This window comes from Pteropus medius, unplaced genomic scaffold (genome assembly GCF_902729225.1).
Source record: "Pteropus medius unplaced genomic scaffold, Ma_sr-lr_union100, whole genome shotgun sequence".
Taxonomy (NCBI): domain Eukaryota; kingdom Metazoa; phylum Chordata; class Mammalia; order Chiroptera; family Pteropodidae; genus Pteropus; species Pteropus medius.
Genome location: NW_024342471.1, coordinates 11,309,740 through 11,335,476, shown reverse-complemented (window position 1 = coordinate 11,335,476; position 25,737 = coordinate 11,309,740). Strand labels below are relative to the sequence as shown.

General features: G+C 41.7%; 1 protein-coding gene across 1 annotated transcript in view; it reads right to left on the bottom strand.

The window, feature by feature from the left end:
- The window catches only part of PPP1R16B (protein phosphatase 1 regulatory subunit 16B), an 89,338-nt gene that overhangs the window by 41,846 nt on the left and 21,755 nt on the right, over window positions 1-25,737 (bottom strand). Inside the window, exon 2 of the mRNA XM_039864331.1 lies at window positions 22,356-22,706. Coding sequence (XP_039720265.1) covers window positions 22,356-22,605 — 250 coding nt within the window. The 5' untranslated portion in view covers window positions 22,606-22,706. The remainder of the gene's footprint in view (window positions 1-22,355; window positions 22,707-25,737) is intronic.

Sequence of the window (25,737 nt, the reverse complement as noted above, 5' to 3'; positions counted from 1 at the left end):
CCCATCAGAACCAGGCTGAAGTTCTTCTGTGCAAACTCTTTAAGAGCTGGACAGTGAAACAGCCAGAGCCTAGCCCTCCAAGTCTGCCACCACATTAGAGATACACAGGAGTCTCGGCCCACCCCAGGCATCTCATTGACCAGGGCCATTCACAACCTCCTAAGCACCCTTCTCCAGGACTGGGACAGCAAGATCAAGTCAACTTCCCTCAATGGGTAGGAATTTGTCCCTCTTCCGAGGTCTTCCCACGTTAACACTGGCTCAGATGCCAGTTGCGCTTTGACCTGCAGCTGAGCAGAACTGGGACAGGCAGAGGCCAACATCCTGCAGTAGCTCTGACTATTTACAGAGGAGGAGGCTGGGACTCAGAGAGACTGAGTGACTTGCCCAGAGTCACACAGCAAGTGAGTAGTAGAACTGAGGATGCAATCTAGGCCTGACTGCTTCTCTCCCCACATGCTGCTCATATAGGGTGATGGTGCGGGGGCAACAAAGGGGAGAGTAAGAGACTGAGGGAGAGCCAAGGGAACAATGGAAAATCCAGAGATGGTCACAGGCCCAGAAGAGGACGTAGGCATTCCTGGCACAAGCAAGAACATGCAGATGGGATGTAGGTCCCCAGCTTCCTGAGCATGCAGGGTCCCACCTGCATCTGCAAGTCGAGAAGCACCAGGAAGCAAGCTGGCATGAAGCCCCTGGTTGCCACTTTAAGGACTATGGCCTATGAGTCAAGGGAAACCAATATATAAAGCAAAGCTTTATCCTCCTTACTCTAAACCCAGGCAAAGCCTGCCAGCCACATTGTAGGTGCTCAAAAATTGTTGGCTGCTGGGACAGAATCTGCTGTATGTTCACCAAACCCTGTTTCCTTATCCTCCTGGGCGCATGGCGAGAATATCTGTCCCAGTCTCCCCTGTAAAGGTGTGACCAAAGCTGAGTCCTGGTCAGTGGACTGTGGGCCGAAGTGATCTATGCCACTTGCAGATCTGGCCTGTAGAACCCTCCCTTGCAATCCCATGCACTCTCCACCCCCAGCCTAGATGGAGAGGACCTGAGTGAGCATCTAGGGCTGAACTGTCCAATATGGTGGCTACAAGCCACATGTGGCCATGAATACTTGAAATGTGGTTAATCTGTATTGATATATGGTACGTTAATATACACCAGATTTCAAAGACCCATTTTTAAAAACCCAGAGTGTATGATATCTCATTAATAAGTTTTTCTCTTGATTGCATAGTGAAATAATAGTTTGGATATAGTGGGTTGAAAAATATATTATTAAAATTAATCTCATCTGTTTATTTTTACCTTTTTAAATGTGGCCACTAGGACATTTAAAATTCCATATGTGGCTTGTATTATATTTCTATTGGATAGCACAGATAGGGCAGAGTCATAAGATGCAAGGAACCTGGGTACAGGTTTGTGGGGTAGAGAAGAGTCACCGAGAATGGCCTTCCAGAATTGGGCAACCATCGCCACAAACCATTTTAAAACATTTCGGCATCCTGAAAAAGAAACCCCATACTCATTCGCAGTCATTCCCCATTCCCCACCCCTAACTCCAGCCCTAGGTAACCAATGACAACCCATGTTGGACTGTTATGTGAGCAAGAGATAAACTTCAAAATGTCACAGCAGTTAACCTCCTGTTGTAGATTAAAGACGGCTACCAACTGTGACCATCAAACTCCTGTTATCAGGAGACGGAGTCCTCATTCCCTCCTCTTAAATCTGGGTGGCTTTATAACTGTTCCAGTTTTCAAGATATTGGCAGCTTCCACTTCCTGGACCCTGGAACATTTGCTCTTAGAGCCCTGAGCCACCACAGAAGATGTCTGACGATGCCAAGGTGACCATGCTGGAGAGGCCACGTGGAGAGGCCCTCAGTCTACATGGAGAAAGAGATGCTCAGGTAGATCCCAGATGTCCCAGGCCCCACAGCATAAATCATCTTAGCTGAGGCCCCAGACATTATGGAGCAGGGACAAATTCTGCCTGCTGTACTCTAACTGAATTTCAGACCCATGAGCAATAACAATAAAGTGGTGGTTGTTTTAAACAAAGTTTCGCAGTGGTTTTTTATGCAGCAGTAGAGAATCAGAACATCTCCCTGACAATACAGGTCCCTACTACCTCCCTACTTTCTTCAAGTTTCTGTGTACCTCCCTGGGTAACTTCAGGGACTTGGTCAACAAGCCCTCTCCATGGTTTTGCAGACCTGAATCATACCCTCTCCTCAGATCTCTCAGTCCAAAGAAGATGACAGCCACCAGGTACATTCAGATTTGGTCCTCTCCTTTCCTTTCCACTAGAAAGTTTTCGAAGATCAGGATTCTTCCCACCCTGCCCCCACCACATAAAATTCTACATCCTGAGTCTGCCAGGATCTGGGGACCCCAGAGCTCTTGCAATCCTCAGTGAACTTTCCTTCAACCTATCCAGCACTCTGGAATAACCCCCTAGCTGTAGGCAGCCTTTGTGTGCCTTTATGGAGAATCCCTACCAGCTTCTCTGGCATTGCAGGAAATCCCAGAAGCATCAGGGAAGCCAGCCCTCTGGCCTGACAACAGAATTGTGTCCCCCTCGAATTCCTATGTTGAAGCCCTAATCCCCAATGTGATGGTATTTTGAGATGATGCCTTTGAGGAATAATTAGGTTTAGTTGAATCATGAGGGGATTAATGCCCTTATAAGAAGAGAGACCAGAGAATTTGCTGGCTCTCTCTCCGTCCCTGCCATGTAAGGAAGGGCACAGCCAGAAAGCTGCCATTTACAAGCCTATAGAAGAGTTCTCACCAGAAACTGACTATGCTTGGCACCTTGATCTTGAACTTCCAGCTTCAGAACTGTGACAAAATTAATTTTTATTATTCAAGCCATCCAGTCTATGGTATTTTGCTATTGTAAACCCAAGATAACTAAGACAGTGCCCCAGTGGCCTGGCTGAAGTCCCCATGCCATGGCCACCAGGAAAGACTAATGGATTCACATGACTTGGGGGAATTAGACCTCTATAAGCTATGTCCTGAATGACGCCTGGGTCAATGCAATGATCAGTCACTGAGTGCCATGAGTCAAAAGCTGTTTATTAGCCAGAGCACACCAAGACCTGAATATATTTGCCAAAAACAGAGTTTTAAGAAATCTACAGAGTTGTGTGGGTTTTATGAATATATTTTCAACTGCAGAGACAAAAATGGTGTATTTGACATGTCCCCAAACCTACCTACCAATCTATCTGTATAAAAGCCAACCTCCTCCATTAATTAGCACTTAACATTAAGTTTCTTTCAGTGAAAAACAATTTTACCAAGATCTTCCTGGAGTGAATGGCTTCTCTTAGAGCCAGTGGCTTATGAAACAAGGCACCACGTCACATCTGACAATGTGATTGTACTGCTTTCATGAAATAAGAATAGTCAGGCTCTCAGGACTCAATTGTTAATATTTTTTGAATTAAAAAAAAATTCCCAAAGCCCAAAATTACTGCCATGTAATATTTTCCAAGCACCTAGTATCAGAAAATGCTTTTGGCAACATCAGATGAGTGCTGAGCAGTGATGCAGCGGAAGCACACTGGGCCCATACCCCAGAGGTCAATGGATAAAAACGTCAGCTGGGCACGACCCTTGACGTGGCATCTGTCTCAAGGACATGCTGAAAAGTACAGAAGAGAGAAGAAAACACTTCTCAAACCCAGAGTGTTCTCTTCCTATGTCTCATCCTATGTAGATGATGGAAATTCACCACGGACTATAAATGTCTCTGTGCAAATGAGGTCTGATTACCGGTAGTGGGTGCGCCCCGGGAAGCCTAGTTCTAAATTGTGACTTTATCTGACAGACCTCATTGGGAATGGGTTTGGAACACGGCTGCCAGGTGGCTGCACCCACCCATAGTGGGGGCTGTGGGCATTTGGCTCATTTCTCGGGCTCCTTCCTCAGGCAGGACCTGCTACTGGAGCCTTCGCTCCCAGCCCAGACCTTGCTAAGTATTGTTAAGTGGAGAATGGGGAGAATTGGACTTTTGAAAAGGGAAAAATGTTCCACCAGGGCATAACATAATCTATGACTGGCAGAAGGTTTAGATCACAGGTTCTGAAGTCAGATCGTCTGGGCTCTGCCTCTTACCCAGGGAAGTTACTAGAACTTTCTAAGCCTTAGTTTATCCACCTGTAAAATAGGGCTAACAACAGCACTTATTTCATAGAGTTGTCGAGAGGATACAATGAGATAATGCATGGAAAGACTTCTGGCATGGTGCTGGCACTTAAGTGTCAACGAAAACTAGTAGAGAGAATGATGAAGGAGATGATGGGCAGTAGGGGGCTCAGATATGGGTTCTGCTAGGACCTCTGGCAGGCGACCTCATCAAGCCTTTGAGAGGTTGAGAGAAGAGAGAGCCCCTCCCTAAAAAGAAAAGGCTAATCCAGCCACACTGCACCCACCTACCACTACTACAATCTCAGCCTTAATCCCAGAGAACTTCGCCCTATGGGTCTACAACAGCCCAGATTCCAGCTAACTGATACAGACTTAGGCTGAGTTTGTTCCTCACCAACAAGACCTAAGAAGGTAACAAAATGGAGGTGGCTGGAGCAGGGCAGAGTGACCCGGGACTCTTCTGCTGTCCCACTGTAGTAACTCTCACTCTGTGCTTTACCTTCATTATCCAGTTATTTTCCATTCTCCAGCTACTCCCTCATTGCCCAGCTACTCCCTCTCTCTACAGTTACTTCCCCATTGCCTTAGCTGCTCCTTCATTATCCAACTCCCTGTCACCCACTCAGATGATCACTCATCACCCAGCTACTCTGCCAGTCCCCGGCTTCTCTCTCACCCTCATTTGGAACAATCAAGGGAATCTTGGCTTTAGTCAGAACAAATCCATCCTGGTATATATATATACATATCTCTGCAAGAAATTGTGTCTTCCTAGACCAAGCAGTTGATGTTTAGAGATGGAAAGTTTCCTGCTCATTATCTTTGAGGCCTTTGGTCTGGGCTACAGGGAGTATGAATGCAGAGCCCACATGGTACAAGGCATGGAACACTGCCAGGCAGAGCCAGGAGCCTCAGCCACGTGGGAGGGCCCTGGCCGGTTGAGTGACATGGCCCTGTAGCAGCTCTCTTAGTTCCAGGTGTGAGGCTCAGACTAGAGGCCCCTCTCCCTCATCAGGGCCCTGCTCCTGACCATCGCTGCAGTTCAGGATGCTCTCTCCTAAAAGCTGGGAGAGCTTCATTATGGATTTGATTCAATCATAAGGAATTTCATCCCAAGCTTGCCAGAAAACAAGTTATTTTCAGCATCCGTGGGCAGCAAATGAAGAAGAAAGTCATGAGCCGGAAGGAATGACTGTGTAGAAATCTAGCCCATTCAGAGGAAGGTTGGCCACCATGTCTCCTTGACAAAATGTTAGGTGCCAAGTAACTTGAGAGAAGTTTCGTGAAACAATCTAGGTTTTGTTTTTCTTTTCTTTTTTTTTTTTAATAACAAGGGAACAGATCATATTAACTCTGAAATGTTAGAGAAAGCAATTTAGATAAGCTAATTAAGGTCCTTCCAAAGAGCTTTCGTAATTATAGATGAGTTTTAAACATTCAAATGGCTCAAGTCAAGCAAAATGAATATTGATGGCTGCCATAAAGATGACACAGGAAATCAGGAAATCCTAGGCACCTTAAGTTCTATGGTCTCAGTAAATAGTCCGACAAGTTCTTTGGTAGCAGGTCCTTCCATTTTAGGGACTCTTAAAGGGCTCGCTAATGTGAGAATGTGAGCAGGCTTTAAATGTTACATTATGTGGGGCGGCCAAAGTCTTTCACTTCTCACTGGCTTACAATAAAAACTGTTGTAAAAAATAGTTCAACTCTTTCATACTAAAGTGTAAATGACTATAATCAGAATACTCTTATGTGAATGACTAATAGGAGGCTGGCACTGAGTAAACAAAGATAAAGAAAATGAGGATAGTTATGGCAGTGGGAGTGAGCCGAAGAATTAGAAAGAAAAATGAAGAGATGTTAATCTTGCCTCTGGCCTATTGAAACTGAGGCTAGTACAGTTGATAGTAATAGCTTCATCGACAACGTTCACTGTCCAGCATTTATCACTATGTATCTTCATAGCTCCCACCCTCACAGTCATTATTCTTTTCAAGTCACAAATGACAAATCTGAGCACAAAGAGATTAACTCACAAAAGTCACAAAATGAAGATTAAAATTTAGTCTGACTTCATGTTCTTAATGTCTAAGGTCTGTGACCTTCCTTTAAAGCTTCCCAACCTTTCCACCAAGGGCCCCTTTGATTCAGTTTCCCCTAAGCCATCCACGTTTTGAAAATTTTTATCTACTGAGCACACTGCATTTATGAACTAATAATTCGTTCCATCTGGTAGATTATTTTTCTATCCCTGTTTCTGTTTCAACATTGATCCAGACTTTAACCCCAATTAGTGAAAGTTCAACATAATATTATTAAATCACATAAATCACTGTCATGGCTATGCAGCTAATAAGCAATAAAATTAAATAAGCATAAGCACCATTCCCTGGTGCTAAATTCTGACTGTCACAGTTTTAGAGTCAGTACCAATCACATAGCTGGCATGCTCAACCCTGGCTCCAGGGTTACCAGATAGAGGACTCTTGTAACAGTGTTTAGTTCACCTGGTACATCACAGACATTCCAGAATATCAACAGACAATCACAGCATTTGATCAACAACCCAGCAAGGTTATCATGCTGGTTTGCTAGAATTCCAGTCTAGATAAAAGCAAAGTCTAGAGTGTGTGGTAGATTGTAACAGTAATGGTCACTAATGAATCATGCCTTTCAGTACTCTTGTGCTTGTATAGACTCCTCCCATATTGACTCTGAGCTTGGCCATGTGACTTACTTTGGCCAATGAGACATCAGCAAACATGATGCAGGCAAGGGCTTGATAAAGCTTGCCTTGATAAATGCTGTACGGTGAAAGTTGGAACCCTGTGACTACCATGCTGGATGAAGCCCTGGACAAAAGGCCAGATGGAGAGAGAATTCCAGTCATCCCAGTTGAGCCCAGACACTGGCTGACCTGGCAGCTAACTGCAGCCTCATGAGTGTACCCAGGCAAGACCAGCAGAACTGCCCAGTCAATCCAAAGAATCATCGAGAAATACTAAGTTGTTGTTTTAAGCCACTAACTGTTTCAGAATGGTTTGTTATGTGACAATAGGCAACCAATACAGCATAGTTCTTGATGATGACTCATCTGGAGAACTGCCATTACTACCTTTGTGGTACCCAGGGAATTTGAGGTCCTTTTGCCAAAGTGCCTATGTCCTAGGATTTCTCTTGAAGGACTGGGCTTCATTTAGCTTTTCCTGTGTAAATGACAAAGGTACTATTTCCCTCTCCTCAACTTCGCAGGTTTCATATTTCTCCTTTCTTAGTCTTCACTTCTGCTATGGACACACTTCTTTTATCATATATGGTAGACAGGAAGAGAACAGTTCTGTTTTGTTAGCACGAACATGGGATGGATATGCAGGACAATGCAATACTCTGAGCAGATTCTGAAACATTCTTCTATATGTTAAACCCCAGCCTTCCTCCACATGCTTTTCGATGACTTTGGCTTTGGTGATTGTTGAGAAAAATACTTAGGGTTCATACATTTAAAGAGTCTTTGAGTTTTTTTGACCATATACTGACCATATTCTCACTCCATTAGAAAGAAAACTGTGGTCTTTAGAAGCCAAGCAAGAATAAATCATGCTGGAAATATCTCATCTATCTCCTCAATGGAGTCACTAGATTGAGAAATGTCAAAAGATAGGGATTGTCTGGACTCCACTGAGCATTTGACAAGCCTCTTGTACATCTCCTTGGCCAAGGGAATACCCAAGGGAAATGCTCGTTGAGTTTCATGGTGTTTGGGTTTGAGGAGGTTCTAGGAGAGTTCCAACTGGCTGAATCCCCCAAGATGGCATCACCTGGGTCATTGACCATGGTTTACCATTCTACTACAAGTGGTTTCTTCTCTCAAGATTAGTCCAAGCATAGGAGGCTGTTGAAAAAAACCACAATGCAGTTTTATATGAGAAAGAGAATTGTCTGACATGCCAGAAATTCATTTAAGCATGGTCGACTCGTTTATCTGTAGGCAGGCCTGGCTGGGAATGTCATAAACGTCATTCACAAATGTCATTATAATCAGAGGGTTGCAAGAAGCTATATATATATATAATATATATATATATTATGTATATATTATATATATATATTATATATATATATAATATATATATATATATTATAGACTCTTGCTATTGTTCCCACATACCAACTACAAATAACAATATAGTTATGTTCATTTCAGTTGAACAACTATCCCCAGTGGGTAATGAATGACACAACAGACCAAAATGAAGTCACTTTTGGTAGGCCATGTCATCGAACCAAAACTTAATAACTCATTGCAGATATTTCAGCCTCCCATGAGTGAAATTTTAAATCAATCAGTCCAGAATTTCCTGACCATCACCAGTGAGGTAATCAGCCTGATAAAAATCCCTGCCCTCCCCTAAGGGAAGGTGTCCTTGCCTGAAATAATCCACTCTTTTAACTTTAATCTCACCCTCTTTCTGCCTATAGAGATCTTCCATTTGTACAAATCATCAGAACACCCTTCTAGTTGTTAAATAGGATGCTGCTTGATTCATGATTCACCTAACAAAGCCAATTCAATCTTCAAATTTACTTGGTTGAGTTTTTTTCTTTAACATACATTAATATGGAGGAGGTCTCTAGGGTTGTGTCCCAGGCTCTGTCTTTGGCCATGACCTACTCAACATTTTCATCAGGGATTTGAATAATGGTCCAGGACTATGTTGTCCAATATAGTAGCTTAACAGTTAGCCTGTAACCTAACCACAGTGAACTACTTAAATTATTTTAAATTAAATAAAATCAAAACTTCAGTTCTTCAGTCATCTTAGTCACATTTTAAGTGCTTAGTAGTCACATGTGACTAGCAGCTACCATATTAGACAGCGTATTTCCATCATTGGCAAAAAGTTCTACTGGACAACTCTCGTCTAGAAGGCAAATGCTCTTTGCATTCATGAATGACATATAGGCATACCTTGCTTTATTGTGCTTCACTTTATCACCTTTTACAGATATTGTCGGTTTTTTTACAAATTGCAGGTCTGTGGCAACACTGAATTGAGTAAATCTATCAGCACCATTTTCCAACAGTGATTGCTTACTTCGTGTCTCTGTGTCACATTTTGGTTATTCTTACAATATTTCAAACTTTTTCATTATTATATTTGTTATAGTGATCTTTGATCATTCAGCAGCCATTAACATCAAGGCAAGACCCTCCACCAGCAAAAAGATTATGACTTGCTGAAGGTTCAAATAAAGGTTAGGATTTTTTAGCAATAAAATATTTTTTAATTCACGTGTGTACTGTTTTTTAGACATGATGCTATAGTTATTAGATACTAGACTACAGCATAATGTAAACATAACTTTTATATGCAGTGGTAAACCAAAGAATTCATATGTGAGTCACTAGAGTGTTCTGGAACCAAACTCACAATATCTATGAGGTATGCTTGTGTAGTAGAAATTCCTGGTGAATATTTCATATGAAGTAGACATATTTATTTATGACCTGGCCAGCATCCATTTTCCCTCCTTCTGGTAATTCCAATTTTCCTTAGGGTAGGTACAACATATCTCCAAGTTTTAGTTCATGTGTTTTAGGAGGGGGTAACTCCAAGGGTGGGCATATGACTCAGACCAGACCAATCATAGCATTGCATCCTGCTCTAGGCAATATGATTGGCTCGGAGGTAGGTATATAGCTAATCTTAGCCAGTGAGATTCAATTCTGACTTGTTGAACTGGGCACATTGTTGGAAAGAGAAGGTATTCCTATTGGGGTTACTAAAGGATAGTATATACACTTCATGTTGCTGACAGTCATCTACCCAGAGACATTTTTTGGTAGGCCCCTATATGCTTAAGTTAGAGCTGGATTTCTGTCACTGGTAATACAGAAATCTTAATTTATCATTCAAGAATCCAAAATTATTTTAGCAGATGGATAATGGGCTCAAAACTCAACAAGATAAATGTAGAGCCTCGACTTCAATATGAAAACCACCTGTATGCCCAGGAAGGCTTCTGGGGGTGCTGGTGATGTTCTGTTTCTTGATCTGAGGGAGTGCTAGTTACAGGGGTGCGCTCAACATAAGAAAATGCAACGGTTTTTCTCTTGTCAGTATGAAGAATATATTTCAACAAACGTTTTTTTTTTTTTAAATCAAGTGCACAAGGATAGAATGGCAAAGATGTAACTTCACACATGGAAAACAGACTTGAGGGTTTTAGTTTCTTATAAGCTTGATATGAGTCAACGGTAGCTGTCCCAAAAGCCAACAGAAACTTGGGACATGCTAACAGACAAACTCAACCAGAATGAAGAGAGTGACAGTTCTGTGCACCCTAAGGTGAGCCAGATCAGACTTTGGGAAAGATACAGACAAAGCAGAGCATGTTCACAAATCTCAAAGTCATATCTCATAAAAGTCAGCCAAGGGCATAGGAGTTGTTTGCCTGGAGAGAAGAGATGGGAGGGTAAACTATGGGCATTACAGACTCAGTGAAATGCTAGCATGAACAGACAACCTTCTCATCTGCAAATAATGTTATTTTCTACACAGAAACCCCCCCAAAAAACTAGTGAAAAACTGAGACTAAGGAGAGTTCAGTTAAAAGGCTTGCTACAAAATTAATACACAAAAACTTAAAGCCTCCTTTTCAAGAAATAAACAAGACTTATAGGGTAAAACAAAAACAAAAACAAACCTATAGTTTTCTTAAAGGACATAAAAAGAATACTTGCCCAATAGAGACATGTCGTATTTGCCTACTTAGAAAATGCATTATGACAAAGGTCTCCATTTACCAAATTAATTTTTTAAATTGTGCTAAAATATACATAATGTAAAATTTACCATTTTAACCATTTTTTAGTGTACAATTCAGTGGCGTTAAGTACATTAACGTTGTTGTGCAATCGTCACCAGCGTCCATCTCCACAACTCTTTTCATTATGTAAGATAGAAATTCTATACCCATTTATAATATTAATCAATTTTAGAGGAATCTATCTTTGAACTTTGGAAGGAAAACGTAACCAAAAAGTATTAAATAGTACGTGAACAGCTGAAAATAACCAAGAACATTTTGCAAAAGAGGAGCAATATGAGGAAGGACTTGTTCTACCAGATACTAAGCCACAATATAAAGCCATAAGATCAACACACTGTGTAACTGGCACAAAAACAGATTGTTGGAACAGAATAAACAGCTTGGAACATTACTCCTCTTCACGGATGACACTAGAGTATTAAGGTGGCCTCGCAAACTCAAAGGGAAGGGAAGAATGCTAGGACGATTGATAACTCTAAATTTCATTTACTACTTTATACTGAAATGAGATCCAGAAGGATTACATATTTACTTTACTTAAGGCCACAAAAATCTGCAAGAACATACGGGTTAATATATATCGCTAGATGAGGAAACACTTTACAGCAAGAGTCAGCCAGCTTTCTGTAAAGGGCCAGAGAGTAAATATTTTCATCTTTGCCGGCTTGATGGTCTCTATCGCAACTATGCAATCAGCTGCTATAGTGTGAAAGCCACCACAGACAATATGTAAATGAATGAGTTCAGCTGTGTTCCAATAAAACTTTATTTACAAAAACAGATGGTAGGAAGATTTGGCCTTCCAGTCATAGCTTCCTGACCTCTGTTTTAGAGGGATAAAAGCAAAGAACAAAATAATGGGAAAAAGGCAAATATCATTAGGTTTGACTACATAAAAATTAAACTCCAGGACATAAATACAACTACTATAAACAAAATGTGAAAGCAAACACACACACACACACACACACACAACGCAGAAAATATTTGCACCCTACATGACAACAAAGAGTTGACATCTCTCTGTCCATTTTCATTCTTTCCCTTCCTCTCGTTCTCTCCCTCTCTCCTCTCTCACACAAACATACACAATCACTGAAATTAATAAGAAAAAGAAACACACTAGTGAAAATATAGACAAAAAAATAGATAACTCAGAGAAGACAAAGAAATGACCAGTTAGCTCATGAATAGGTATTCAAACTTAAACTTCTCAATTATATGCAAATTAAGACAACAGGACTATTTTCCACATATCAAATATACGAGCAAAGGTGCATCATCCAGTGTTGATGAGGAAGGCAGTGGTGATGCAAGCCTGGTACTCACTGCTGGTGGGTGTGCAAACTGACACAACCTTTTAGGTCACCAAATGAGCAGTTTATACTGAAGCTTTGCAGATGTTTATATCCTCAAATGTATTGAGCCTCTAGGAATATAAGCAAATAATCAAAGTGGTGGTCAAATACTTTTATACAATGATAATCACCATGGCATAACTTTTTAGTAGCAAAAATTAGAAACAGCCTCAAAATCCAATAATAGGAGAGAGATTACATAAATTACGGTACACTCAGACAAGGGTCTATGAAGTCATCATTAAAAATCTCTTTTCCAAAGACTATATAAAGACAAGATAAAACAGTCAACCTCTAAGGAACTTTTGACTCAGCTGACAACCCTTCCTCCTAAAAACGCCTCCTTCCTCCTTACGTTTGTGAGATGCCACGCCGGCCTAGTGTTCCTTATGCCACCCTTGGTCTCTCCTTTGTCTTCTTCTTGGCCCGGCATGTAGCTATTGAGGTGTCCCAGGGCTTTCTCTTGGAGCCCCTTCTTTGCTCTATCTCTCTTGCTTCCTAAATGATCTCATACAGTTCCTTGGTTATAAAAAGATAGCATTTGTAAACTGATAACACCTCGATTTTTATATCCATCACTGATTTTTTTCCCCTGAGCTCCAAACTCACTTATTTACCTGTCTTCTAAAGAGCTCCACTTGGATGTTCAAAGTGCATGTCAATTTGGATAGTCCTACAGAACTCTTGACTCTCTCCAATCCGCATCTCCCCAGCCTCAAAATATTGCACCATCATCCACCTAAGTTCTCAAGCCAAAAGGAGTCATCACTGAGGCCCTCCTTTCATCTCCTGACATGCAGCTCTGTCAGCTCTACCTTCTCATTTCTCCATCTCACAGCAACCACCACAGGTTCTCACCTAGGCTACCGCAATAGTTTCTGATGAGGCCTTCCTGCTCCCACTCATGTTCCCACGAGAATACACCCATAGTCTACTCTCTGGGAAAAGTTTTGCACAGTCTATATCCCATCATATGATTCCCTTCTCAGAACACACCAGTGGCTTTTCATCTCAATCAAATTAAATGTATATCTCCTGCCACAGTTTTCAAGAATCAATATTCCCCAGGCTACCTCTCTACCTCTTATCCTACTCAGGTCCTTGAGATATTTCCTCCACATTCCCACATGGCTCCCTCTTTCTCCACATTCAGAGCTCAGCCTACCACACCTCCTCAGAGATGTTTCCCCCGACACCATTGCTTACACACGGCCTCTCACCCCAGTCCTTATTTACATCATCACTTTGCCTGGATTCTTCAAAGCACAGGGTAGATGCCTAATTTTGTTGAACTGATAAATGTTAGGGCAAAAGATGTTTTTTTAAATACACACACATCCGCTCTATGTTTGCCGTAGACACAAAAAGCTGAAAACAACCGAGTTAGGTATGTCCCATCTGTCCCTCCACATCCACCCTTCTTCATGCCTGGAGAAGCCCAACCACTTGGACTACATCAAAGACTTCCTTGCCTGCTGCATTTCGGTTCTGTTTGGTAATAGGAAGCATGGTGAAAAGACTAGAAGACAGTCAAGGAAGCCACGACTCCTGTTTGGCCACCCTGAATATACAGTACCCCATTGAAGGTCCAGTAGGTTCCCCTTCCCTTGGCCCCTTCATGTTTGGGGTAGTAGCATCACCCCACTTTTTCTAGCCCCAGGGTATTGTGCCATTCCTTGTTGGTTCCTGTAAACCAATGGTTCTCAAAGTGGCTCCCAACGCTCTTTCAGGGTATTCGAGAGGTCAAAACTATTTCCATTGTAACATTAAGAGAGTATTTGCCATTTGCACTGTGCTGACATTTGTACTGATGGTGCAAACGCAGTGGTGGGTAAAACCATTGCCGCTGTAGCACAGTCAGTCCAGTGGCACCAAAGCGTGCCAGGAATCACTGTATTCCCTGCTTCATGTGCACAGTAAAAACAGAAATCAAACCAAAGACGATATACGGATGGCAAACAAGCATATTAAAAGATGCTCCACGTCATACGTCATCAGGGAAATGCAAATGGAAGCAACAATGAGATACTACTACACGCCCATGAAAATGGCCAAAATCCACAACACTGACAGCACCAAATGCTGGTGAGGATGTGGAACAATGGGATTCTTATCCATTGCTGGTGAGAATAAGAATGGTACAGCCACTTTTGAAAACTGTCTGGTGGTTTCTTACCAAACAGAACGTACTTTTACCATACGATCCAGCCATCTCGCTTCTAGATATTACCTAAAGGAGTTGAAAACTTACGTCCACACAGAAACCTGCACACGGATGTTTATAGCAGCTTTATGCATAATTGCCAAAGTTATGAATAATTTGTTTCTTAGAAGCAACCAAGATCTCCTTCAGTAGGTAAATAGATAAATACATGGTGATACATCCAGACAATGTAATATTATTTAGCATTAAAAATAAATGAACGATAAAGCCATGAAAAGACATGGCAGAACCTTAAATGCATATTACTAAGTGAAAGAGGTCAATTTGAACTATACAACATTCTGGAAAAGCAAAAACTGTGGAGACAGTAAAAAGATCAGTGGTTGCCAGGAGTTGGAGAGGGCGGAGGAATGAATAGGCACAAAGCAGGATTTTTAGGGCAGTGAAAATACACTGATACTCTGTATAATACCGTAACAATGGGTACATGCCCTTATACATTTGTCCAAACCCATAGAATGTACAACACCAAGAAAGAAGCCTAATGTAGACTGTGGGCCTTGGGTGATTATGACATGTCAATTTACGTTTATCAGTTGTGATAAATGAAGCACTCTGGTGACTGCTGATAACGGGGAAAGCTGTGCATTTGTGGGGGCCAGGGACATATGGGGGCCAGGGGCATATGGGAAATCTCTGTACCTTCCCCATATTTTGCTATGAACCTGAAACTGCTCTAAAAAATAAAGTCTCAATAAAAACACAAAAACACACACATTGTAACCAGAAAAAAATCAGTGCCAGTTTCACTTTAAAATGTCCTTGATGAAGCAGTAAAATGTATGAACCCTTGAGTATATGTCTTTTTAATATTCTGTATGACAAAATGAGAAGTACACATGAGGTGTGACCATTGTCTCCATCTGTATTAGTTGAGCAATTGTTTAAGTTGTATGCTAAGCTAGCTCCTTCTCTCATCAAACACCATTTTTACTTAAAGAATGACTGGCAAACAATGGTTATTCATCTTTTTCTCTGAAATGAACAGAGATCCTCTCGCAGTTGTTAATGTTTGTTGCTGATAACAGAACTTAAACTTTCAGGCAAAGACTTTTCTAATGAGATCGGTGTTGAGATGATAATTTTTTAAAATATTGTATAATGAAATGTGTCCGCATTTAAAAGATCTGCATAACTCGGTGCACTAATATTTTCTTTACTTCTCCCAGGTTTATTGAGATATAACTGACATATAACATTGTGAAAGTTTAAGGTCTACAACGTGATGACTTGATACACACATATACTGTGAAATGGTTACTGCGGTAAAACTAGTTAACACTTCTATTTCCTCACCTAATGACCTTTTTGCATGTGTATGGTGACAACATTTAAGATCTATTCTGTTAGCAACTTTCGAGTGTATAATATATTGTTAACCATAGTTACTGTGTTGTGCATTAGATCCCCAGAACTTATATATATGGAATATTATTCAGCCATAAAAAAGACATAGATAGAATTTTCTTTATCCATTCATCCGTTGATGGACGTTTAGGTTGTTCCCATATCTTGGCTGTTGTGAATATGTGAATAATATTGCAATGAACATTGGGCTGCAGATATCTCTACAAGGTAGTGATTTCATTTTTTTTTTAATATATACCCAGAAGTGTACTGCTGGATCATATGGTACTTTTATTTTTAACTTTTTAAGGAACCTCCATGCTGTTTTCCATAAAGGCTTTATTAATTTACACTCCTACCTACAATGTACAAGGGTTCCCTTTTCTCCACATCCTCACTAACACTTACTACTTCTTATCTTTTTGATAAGCATTCTAACAGGTATGAAGTGATATCTCATTGTGCTTTTGGTTTTCATTTCTCTGATGACTAGTGATGTTAAACACCTTTTCATGTACCTGTTGGCCATTTCTACATCTCCTTTGGAAAAATATCTATTCAGGTCTTCTGCCCATTTTTGATTGGATTATGTGTGTGGGGGGGGTTGCTATTGGTATGTGAGTGCCTTACATATTTTGCAAATTAACCCCTTATTTGATATATGGTTTGCATATATTTTCTCCCATTCTGTAGGTTGCCTCTCCATTTTGTTCATTTTCTTTGCTGTGCAGAAGCTTTTTAGTTTGATATAGTCCTACTTGTTTCCCTTGGCTTTGGTTGCTTGTACTTTTGATGTAATATCCAAAAAGAAGTGAACTGGTATTTTCTAATACATCATGTTTAAAAAGTATGCAAGGCTAAGAGAGCCATTCCAAATACAAGCTAGACCAATGAATTTTGATGTAACAGAGTAAGAAAAGCTAAAAATTGATGTGGTGTCAGATTCCACATTGCAATTGACCTTCAAGAAATTACCACCTGTTGAGTTTGATTATGATATCAGAAAACAGCCACCATTATCTGGAAAGGCAATTAAAATATTTCCTCTCCTTTCCAACTACATATCTGAGTGAGGTAAGATTTTCTTCATTTACTTCAACAAAAATAACATATCATAACATATTGAATGTAGAAGCAGATAAGAGAATCCAGCTGTCTTCTTTCAAACCAGACCTTAAAAAAATTTGCAAAAGTATAAAACAAGACTACTCTCCTATTTTTTTTGTTTTGAAAAATGTCATTATTTTTCATAGAACTACTTAGATTAACATGTGTGGTGGTTTTAGAACATGTTCACAAATTCTCCTCCTTTCAAGAAATGGAGCCTAATTCCATTCCCCTTCAGGGTGAGCTGGACTTAGTGAATCGCTTCTAATGAATAAAATATGGCAGAAGTGATGGTATTTGATTTACAAGGCTAGGTAATAAAAGGCATTGTCATTTTCTCCTTGTTCATAAGTACAGATCACTCACTCTGAAGGAAGCCAGCTGCCATGTTGAGAGGCCACTCAAGCAGCCCTATGAAGGAGCTGAGAAGACAGGAAACTGAGGCCTCCTGCCAAGAGCTATGTGAGCGAGCCATCTTGGAAACAGATCCTCCAGTCCCAGTTCAACCTTGAGGTGGTCATAACCTCTGAGAGATCCTGAGCTAGAACCACCCAGCTAAGCCACTCCTGGATTCTTGACCCACTGAAATCGTGTGAAATGGCAAATGTTCATTGTTTTTAGCGTCTAAAATTTGAGCTCATCTGCTAAGCAGCAATAGTAAACTAATACGACAGATAATGAATTTCATGTTATATTTTCATGAATAATATCTATTTTATGTATTTTATTTCATTTATTTTCATTCCTGTTTTAATTTCTAATATGGTAAATATTAATAGATAGAACCCAATTAAACAAAAGCTCTTGGGGGTTGTCAGTTTCTAAGAATATAAAAGGGTTCTGAGACAAAAAAAAAGAATTTGAGGACTATTTTCCTAAACCCTTTGCAAATTTCCTCTTTAATAAACTTTCCTCAAATTACCCCATGTGAGAACACCATTTGTTTACCATCAGAACCCTGGCTGATAAAACAATACCAAAATATTATCAATGGTTGCTGCTGTTCAGTGGGAGTGTGCGTGATTTTATTCTCCTCTTAATGTTTCTTTTTTTCTGCGCTTTTAAGACTTTCTACAAGAATGCATTATTTTTGTAATTAAAAGTAAAGAAAATTCCTTTTTCAAAATCATCAAAAGTGAAAGTCAGAGCTGTGTTTCCTTTAGATGAATCAATGGTTTCGGGGTGCCGTGCAGAGCCCAGGTGTCTGCCAGTGCGCCTGGGGTGGGGGAGACAGGGAGAGGTTTGCAGGGGCAGGGGTGGGAAAGGCATGGGGTGGACCAGCTTCCAGAACCCTCCCCCCTCACCCCCAGCCAACTTCGGCCAGAATAGCTCTTACATCTCTTTTACATATTGGGTTTCTGCATAATATGTCATTTAAAGAAAAGTTTCCACTGCTTAAAAAAAAAGTTTGAAAACCTTTACCATGAGAATAACAGTTGAAGAGCTAAATTTAGGCTACAGAAGAATCACTCAAACTTTCGAATGTGAATAGAGTTTCCATAAAGAAAACCCTACATATTCTGCGAGAACAGAAGCCATGACACGTTAACAAATGTTCAGTGGTTTCAAGGAAGCCCGAACCCAAGTGGCCTCAGAAAGAAGTTTCCGCTAGGGAGAAAGAGCTTATCCAGAGACTCCCGATACAAAAGACCCAAGAGGCCAGCAGAAACTCCAGGGTCCTTAAGGCCCAACGTAACGCAGATCAGAACCATGAGTGAGTGGTTCTCTTGTTTTCTAGGGAAAATCAAACGCAGGAGGTGCCATGACCATATGGTAGTTAAAAGCATGGGCTTCAGAGACAACTGATCTGCCTTCAAGTCCTAAGTCTGACACTGAAAACCTGTGAGACCTTGGCAAGTGACATAGCCTCTGCGAGCTTCAACGACCTCATCTGCAAAACGGGGTTTGAAAATGTAAAAGGATGAAGTTATTTTGGAAAAGAGTTTAGCAAGTTTTTAAAAAAGTTAAACATAAATTTACCACATGACCTAGCAATGCCATTCCTGGGTAACTACCCAAGAGACATGAAAACGTATGTCCACACAAAGAGTTGCACATAAATGTTCTCAGCAGCATTATTCATCATAACCCAAAAGGGAAATAATCTAAGTGTTCACCAATTGCTAAATGAATAAACAAAAGGTGGTCTAGCCATATACTGGGATACGATAGGGCTATGAAAAGGAATGAAGTCTTGATATATGTCACAACCTGGATGTAGCCTGAAAACATTCTCAATGAAAGCAGTCATCATGTAAGATCACATATTGTATGAGTCCATGCAATATGAAATGTCCAGAAAAGCAAATCTATTTAGGCAGAAAATAGATGAGCGACCGCCTGGAGGTGGGGGTGGGAACCAGGAGTGACTACAAACGGTCACAAAGTTTCCTTTGGGGCTGATGAAATGTTATAAAACTGGGTTGTGGTGATGGATGTGCGACTCTGTGAATTTACTGAAAATCATTGAAAGGTATATTTAAAATGGGCAAATTTTATGATATGTAAATTAAAGCTGTTTTTAAAAAAATGCGTAGTGGGAACATGAGGTTGGGGCTCAGGCAAGTCTGAGGCCAGACGGGGGTCCCTGGTGCCCGGGCATTCGCCTGAAGGCAATGCAGAGTGAGAGAAGAAAATCCAGTAAGTTCCCCAGCGCTGCCTTTCTATGGAACGACTCACACTGTCCTGGTAGGTGGAGGAGGTTGACTCAGCCACTGCTGTGAGCTCATGAGAGCGGGGGAGCTGCCACCCCACATTCCCAACCCGCTGTGAGCTAACGCCCCAGCAGCCTCCCCAACACCAGCTCCACCAGCACACAGAAGCCATCCCAGCCAGCTGGGAGCAGTGGGCTCTGTCATGCTGCCAGGAAGCTGAGCGTAGCCGAGAGAGAGAGCTTGTTGACTGATGGAAGCTTCACGTCACACCCCCGAAACCCAGCCATCCGTGGACCCCCAGGGTACCTCTTACCCTACCCCCATAGCCTGCCACAGTGCACAGTGCTCTGGTCCTCCACCCTCACTGGGCTGTCCCTAGAGCCAAGGGATCCATCAGTGGAATCTGGCACTTTTCTCACTGAAATTTAATACACATACCTTTGAATCCATCTCTTTCATTCTTCCACATCTGTCCTAGATAAGACATTTATATGGGTGCATAAAATGTTCATTTCAGCTAAAGCAAAACTACTGAAAAACTTACAGGCCCATCAATAAGGAACCATTTCAAACATTCTTGTGAATCCATACTACAGAATACTACGCAGCAGTTAAAAGGAAAGATGCAGATCTATTATTCCACTATAAATGTACTGGCATGAAAACACCTTTAAGACATATCGTTGGGTGATAAAAAAAAGTTATAGAATAATGTATCCAGGATGTTATCACTTACAAACAAACAAAAACAATTAGCGCTCTATTTCTCCAAGTCCACAAATATATAGGTAAATAAAAAACTGGAAGGAAACACATCAAACAATCGGAGTACTAATTACAGAAGAACAGAAGGAAAGGAGGGAGGAGTAAGACTTTATATACTTCTGTGTTTGATTTTTATGAGAAGAATGTGTTTGCCTATATTTGGGTTCTAGAAAAACATTAAAGTCTTATAAAAAAAAATACAGAGAAAAAGTATGTTATACAATGATCACCATGCTGGTGCAGGGTTCAGGGTCAATTTTCAAAGAGCTGCCAAATGCAGGATCTTGTCTAATTCTTGCCACCCTCCACCGAGGGCAAGGTTCAGACCCCCACTTTGCAGATTAAGGACTGGACCCAAAGAGGTGAAATCAGCTGCTCAAGGCCACACACAGGGCTGAAGGGCCCCTGGTGCTCTAACTAGTACCCGTGGGAGTACACTAGGGCATGGGGCCTGGGCAGTGGGCTCGGGGAGGCATGGACCTTCTAAAGCAGCACAGCCAGCTCGCAGAGACTCTGCAAAACCCTTCAGGGAGGGAGAAAGGGGACTTTGTCAGGAAGGAAGGGAGTAAAGATGTGAGGTGAAAGAAGAGCTTATGAACTATCACCCACGACAAGAATTAGACATCACAGTGTGCCACCCACTGAGTGGGATAGGTTTGTCACGTCACTCGGCAAATGACACGTGGGAAGGAGCTTCATAGGGCCGTGTCCCCTGAGCCTGAGAGTTCATATCTTTCCCGAGGGGGCTGCTCACCCCAGGCTCTTAGCTGAGCTCTTTCCAGCTGAGTGGTTCCAGAATGCCTCTCTGCTCATTTCCAAGGGTGTAACCAGGACAGAAATAGAGCTGTGCTTCTCAGAGGGTTCTAGAATCTGAGGAATAACAGGCATAAAACCCAACACTCTCTAGTGTGGTCAGTGCCACCACGTCTCAGTTCTTTCACTGACGGCTTTAGCACCAAGTGCCTGGAAGTCATGCGAAGGCAGGAGTCCAGAGGGCCCTAGGAAACATGGCTGGGCCCCTCCAGGGACAGCCAGAAAGGATTCATACAAAGAGAGGGACAAGAGGCTGCTGAGGGTGAATACGGGACACACGCACAAATCCCAGCTGCACGATGAGCAGGTGTGGCCCTGGAAGCATGCCGCGAGAACAGGGCTTTGGTCAAATCATGGATCTCCCATTCATCCTTCTAATGAGAAGAACACCTACAAGGCCATGAGGCCAGTGACAAGAGCGTGAATCATGGAGTTCTGATCCCGTCTCTGCCACCTGGGTCAAGATTCTGAACCTCCGGATCTCGGTTTCCTCATCTGGACAATGGGTATTTTATACCCAACTTTTGGGTTTTGTGAGAGCTGGATCATGGGACATATAATAATAATATACTTAAATAAAATATAACAAATAAAATAAAATATAAATAAATAAAATATAAAATCTGCAAATAAGTTAGATGAGCATGTATATGTGTTTATATTAAAAATAAGGGAAAATGTCCTAGACAACGTTGTGCATATTTGTCTACATTTCCAGGCTTTATGGACACCTTATATATATATTTATGACTATCTTAATATACATACAAATATAACAAGTTATATATTTATAACATATTTGTATTATATTCCACTTTATATTATGTAACCACTGTATAAGTGATTGTTTTATTTTATTATTATATATTATTATATTATTACTCGATTTTATCTCATTATATACCAAAAAAAAAGTCTAAGATAAATTCATAGCCCTCCCAAGACATGTAAGGCTGCCCGAACTTGGGAGAGGGCCAGAGGCCCCCAGCCCGCACCTCCACTGCATAGAACCTGGAGGCCAAACCCAGAACCGGAGGCACTCAGGCCAGGGGGCCACCAGCCCGCAGGGATCAAGGTGGCCTACCTTCCTCGGCGTCATTCCTCAGGGAGGCCTCCAGCAGGGCCACACTGGCCTCGAAGGCCACCTTCTTTCTCCGGCCGCCAGTGCTGCGCTTCCGCTCGTGCTTGCGCTTGCGGTGCTGCAGGTCCTGCTCATACTGGGCCCACTTCTTCAACTGCTGAGCCCGGCGCTTCTGGGCGGCCCGCAGCCGCTCCAGCGTGGGCACCTTCTCCAGCAGCTGCAGCTCCGTCAGCAGGTCCACGTGGCTGGCCATGGCCACCGCGCCTCTCCACACCCCGGCTGGGGGCTAGCACGGTGCGCCCAGGGCCCGGGGAGCGCGCGGGCTCCGGCGGGGCTGGGGCCTCATGGTGGGGCCTGTGGCGGAGAGGGAGGCACAGGAGGACATGCTTGTCAGTCTCGAAACTCTGATATGACTATGTCACCCCGCCCCATGTTTTTTCTATTTATTGGTTTTTTCTTTTCTCTTTTTTTATTGAGATATAATTGACCTGTAACATTGTGTAAGTTTAAGGTGTTGGTTTAATGCACTTAGATATTGCTATATGATTATTACTGTAGTGTTAGCTAATACTTCCATCATATCATACATCATATAATTACCAGTACTTTATTGTGGTTATATTGTTATAATGCATAAGGGACTTATATTGTTATAATTGTTATACTGTTGCAATATATAAGAGATTTATTGTCAATTTACAGGAATTAATTCCACATTTTTAATTTCTCACAACTAATTTATAATATGCTAAATATTGACAGATATAATCCGCAGAAACAAAAGCTCTTTGAGATTCTTTAAAAGAAGAGTCCTAAAACCAAAAAGTTTGATAATTGACGAACTACAGGGACCTGGAAAATCTTAGTTGAAGTGTTCCTCCATGGCTGATCTTCAAAAAAATTTTTAAAAGTCACCTCTTGCTCTCATTGATTCCTGGACAACATGAGGTAAATTTCAGAATCTGAAGCCCACTGGTTTTATGCATCTTCATGTCAGCATAGACCCCATGGGCTCTCAGAAGCAGAGGGTCTTGGAACAACTTGTTTTCCCACCTATAAAATGTATTCATCTCCCAGAATTTATAGCAAGTTCATGGAATAAAAAGACCTGACCAAAAAATGTTATACATCTAATAGCAAAGAAAAACAAGCCTGGAAAAAGAAAAGCAGACATGTAGACTCAGCATATCTGGGAACTCATAGGCAAGGCTTGTGGAGAATTAGGGGTTGTGGGACAATGGAGAAAGACAGGCACAGGTCTCCATCTGTATGATGTGCAAACGCCCACTGTCACAAAGGGGATCAGGACAGCCCTGGGCTTCAGGAAGTGATTGCTATCTCCTGGGTTCCCTGCTGCATTCTCATCCCTGGGCTGCTTGTCTTCAAGAAAGTGAAGGTCAGGGTTCAGCCTTACTTAGCCTGGACCCTTGAGTGCTTGGGTTGGGTCAGAATGTACTTCAGGTCTCTCCCAGCTCTGGGTAGACAGGCAGAATGCGGATGGGGCTGGCTTGGCAATGCTGCCAGGACAAAGGTCCTGGGATCTCAGTGGACCTGTGGCAAGGTTCAGCAGGAAGCAGCTAACTGACTTTGGTTGCCTTTTGTTTTATAGTCTCTTCTTTTGAATATCTTAAAATGATTTTTAATTAATTAATTAAACTTTTTATTTTAAGCTCATTGTAGATTCACATGCAGTTGTAACAAGTAACAGAGAGATGTCATGTACCTTTTACCTAATTTATCCCAGTGGTAACATTTTGCAAATGTTACCATAGTGTAATATTACAACCTGGAACCTGACATTGACGCAATCTCTCAGTCTTATTTAGATTTCCCCAGTTTGACATCTACTCATGTAGGGGTGTGTGTGTGTGGGTGTGTGTGCGTGTGTGTGTGTGTGTGTGTGTGTGTGTGTGAGAGTGTGTGGTTTTATGCAATTTCATTACATGGGTAGGTTTGTGTATCTACCACCACAGTCAAGATACAAACAGTTCCAACACACAAGGATCCCTAAAACCACTCTCCCAAAGCACTACTATCTTTGCCCTTGGCAATCACCCATCTCTAGAATGTTGTCACTTCAAAATGTTATATAAATAGAATCAGACAGTAAGTAACCTTTGGGGATTGGTTTTTTTCACTCTGCATGATCCTCTTAAGATTCATCCAAGTCGTTGCCTATATCAATAGTTCATTCCATTTTTGTTGCTGAGTAGTATCCCATTTCATGAGCATGCCCATTTGCTTAACTGTTTACCCAGTGAAGAACACCTGGGTTGTTTCCAGTTTGGGGCTATTACACTCATGTACAGGTTTTTGTGTAAACATAAAGTTTTCATTTCTCTAGAGTAGATGCCCAAGAGTACAACCATTGGCTTGTACAATAATTACATGTTTAGTTTTATAAGAAACGCTTGAGCTGTTCTCTATCATCGTGATGGTCAGACCTCATAATGGGAGCTAGTGGGATATACGTTTACTTTATCCCCTTACTCCAGTGATCAAACATCTAATGGACACCTGCTCTGTGACAAGCCCTGACTCGGAAATAGATCAAAGACCAACTCTGCCTTCCAGGAAGTCCCTGTCTGTCTGTCTATAAATTCATTTAATCCTCCTGACAAGCTAAAGAGGTAGGTACTATTATCATGCCCATTTCACAGATAAGGAAACTGCGGCACAGGGAGATTAAGAAACTTACCCAATATCACACAGCTAAAAAAAAAAAAAAAAAAAAAATGGAAGAAACAATCTACCTGGGGTTAACAGGAAAGGCTGCCCAGAGTAGAGGACAACTGATAATCCCAAAGATTGAGTAGGAGTTCACCAGGTAACAGGAACAGACACAGCCTGAGAGGGAGCTTGCCGATGTTCAAAGGCATGGAGAGGAATTCTGGAACTCAACATACACGAACATGGCTTGAAGAGGACAGGGCTGCCCAGCCCAAAGAAGCAGAAGTCTTGGCGGGTAGTGGTGAACAACTGTGGCTGTGGGCCAGACCTGGCCAGAAAGTCCACACCATGTTTTATAACATTGTAATTCATTGCTAACATTTAAAACTTAGAGATTTTTATATCCCTAGTCAGGTTTTCAGCTTTTCTTAGAACACCTCAGTACCTGGCCATGCTGGGCTTCCATGGCAATCATCAGCAGATGCAGAGTGGGACTGTCCCCTTCATGTGGGGCACATACCCTCTAATTTGCCATAGTCCCTCTACCTGCCATTGCTCCCACCTGACCTCCTTCACTCATTAACATCACATGCTAGCTCCTACGGTCATTTGAGTCTGAAAGTCCTGTCTGAGGCAGAATGAGACAGCAATCCGAAAACATCCAGAGATCCAATCTGCACAAAAAAGAGAAGATAGTCTGTGAGTCTCCCCAGTG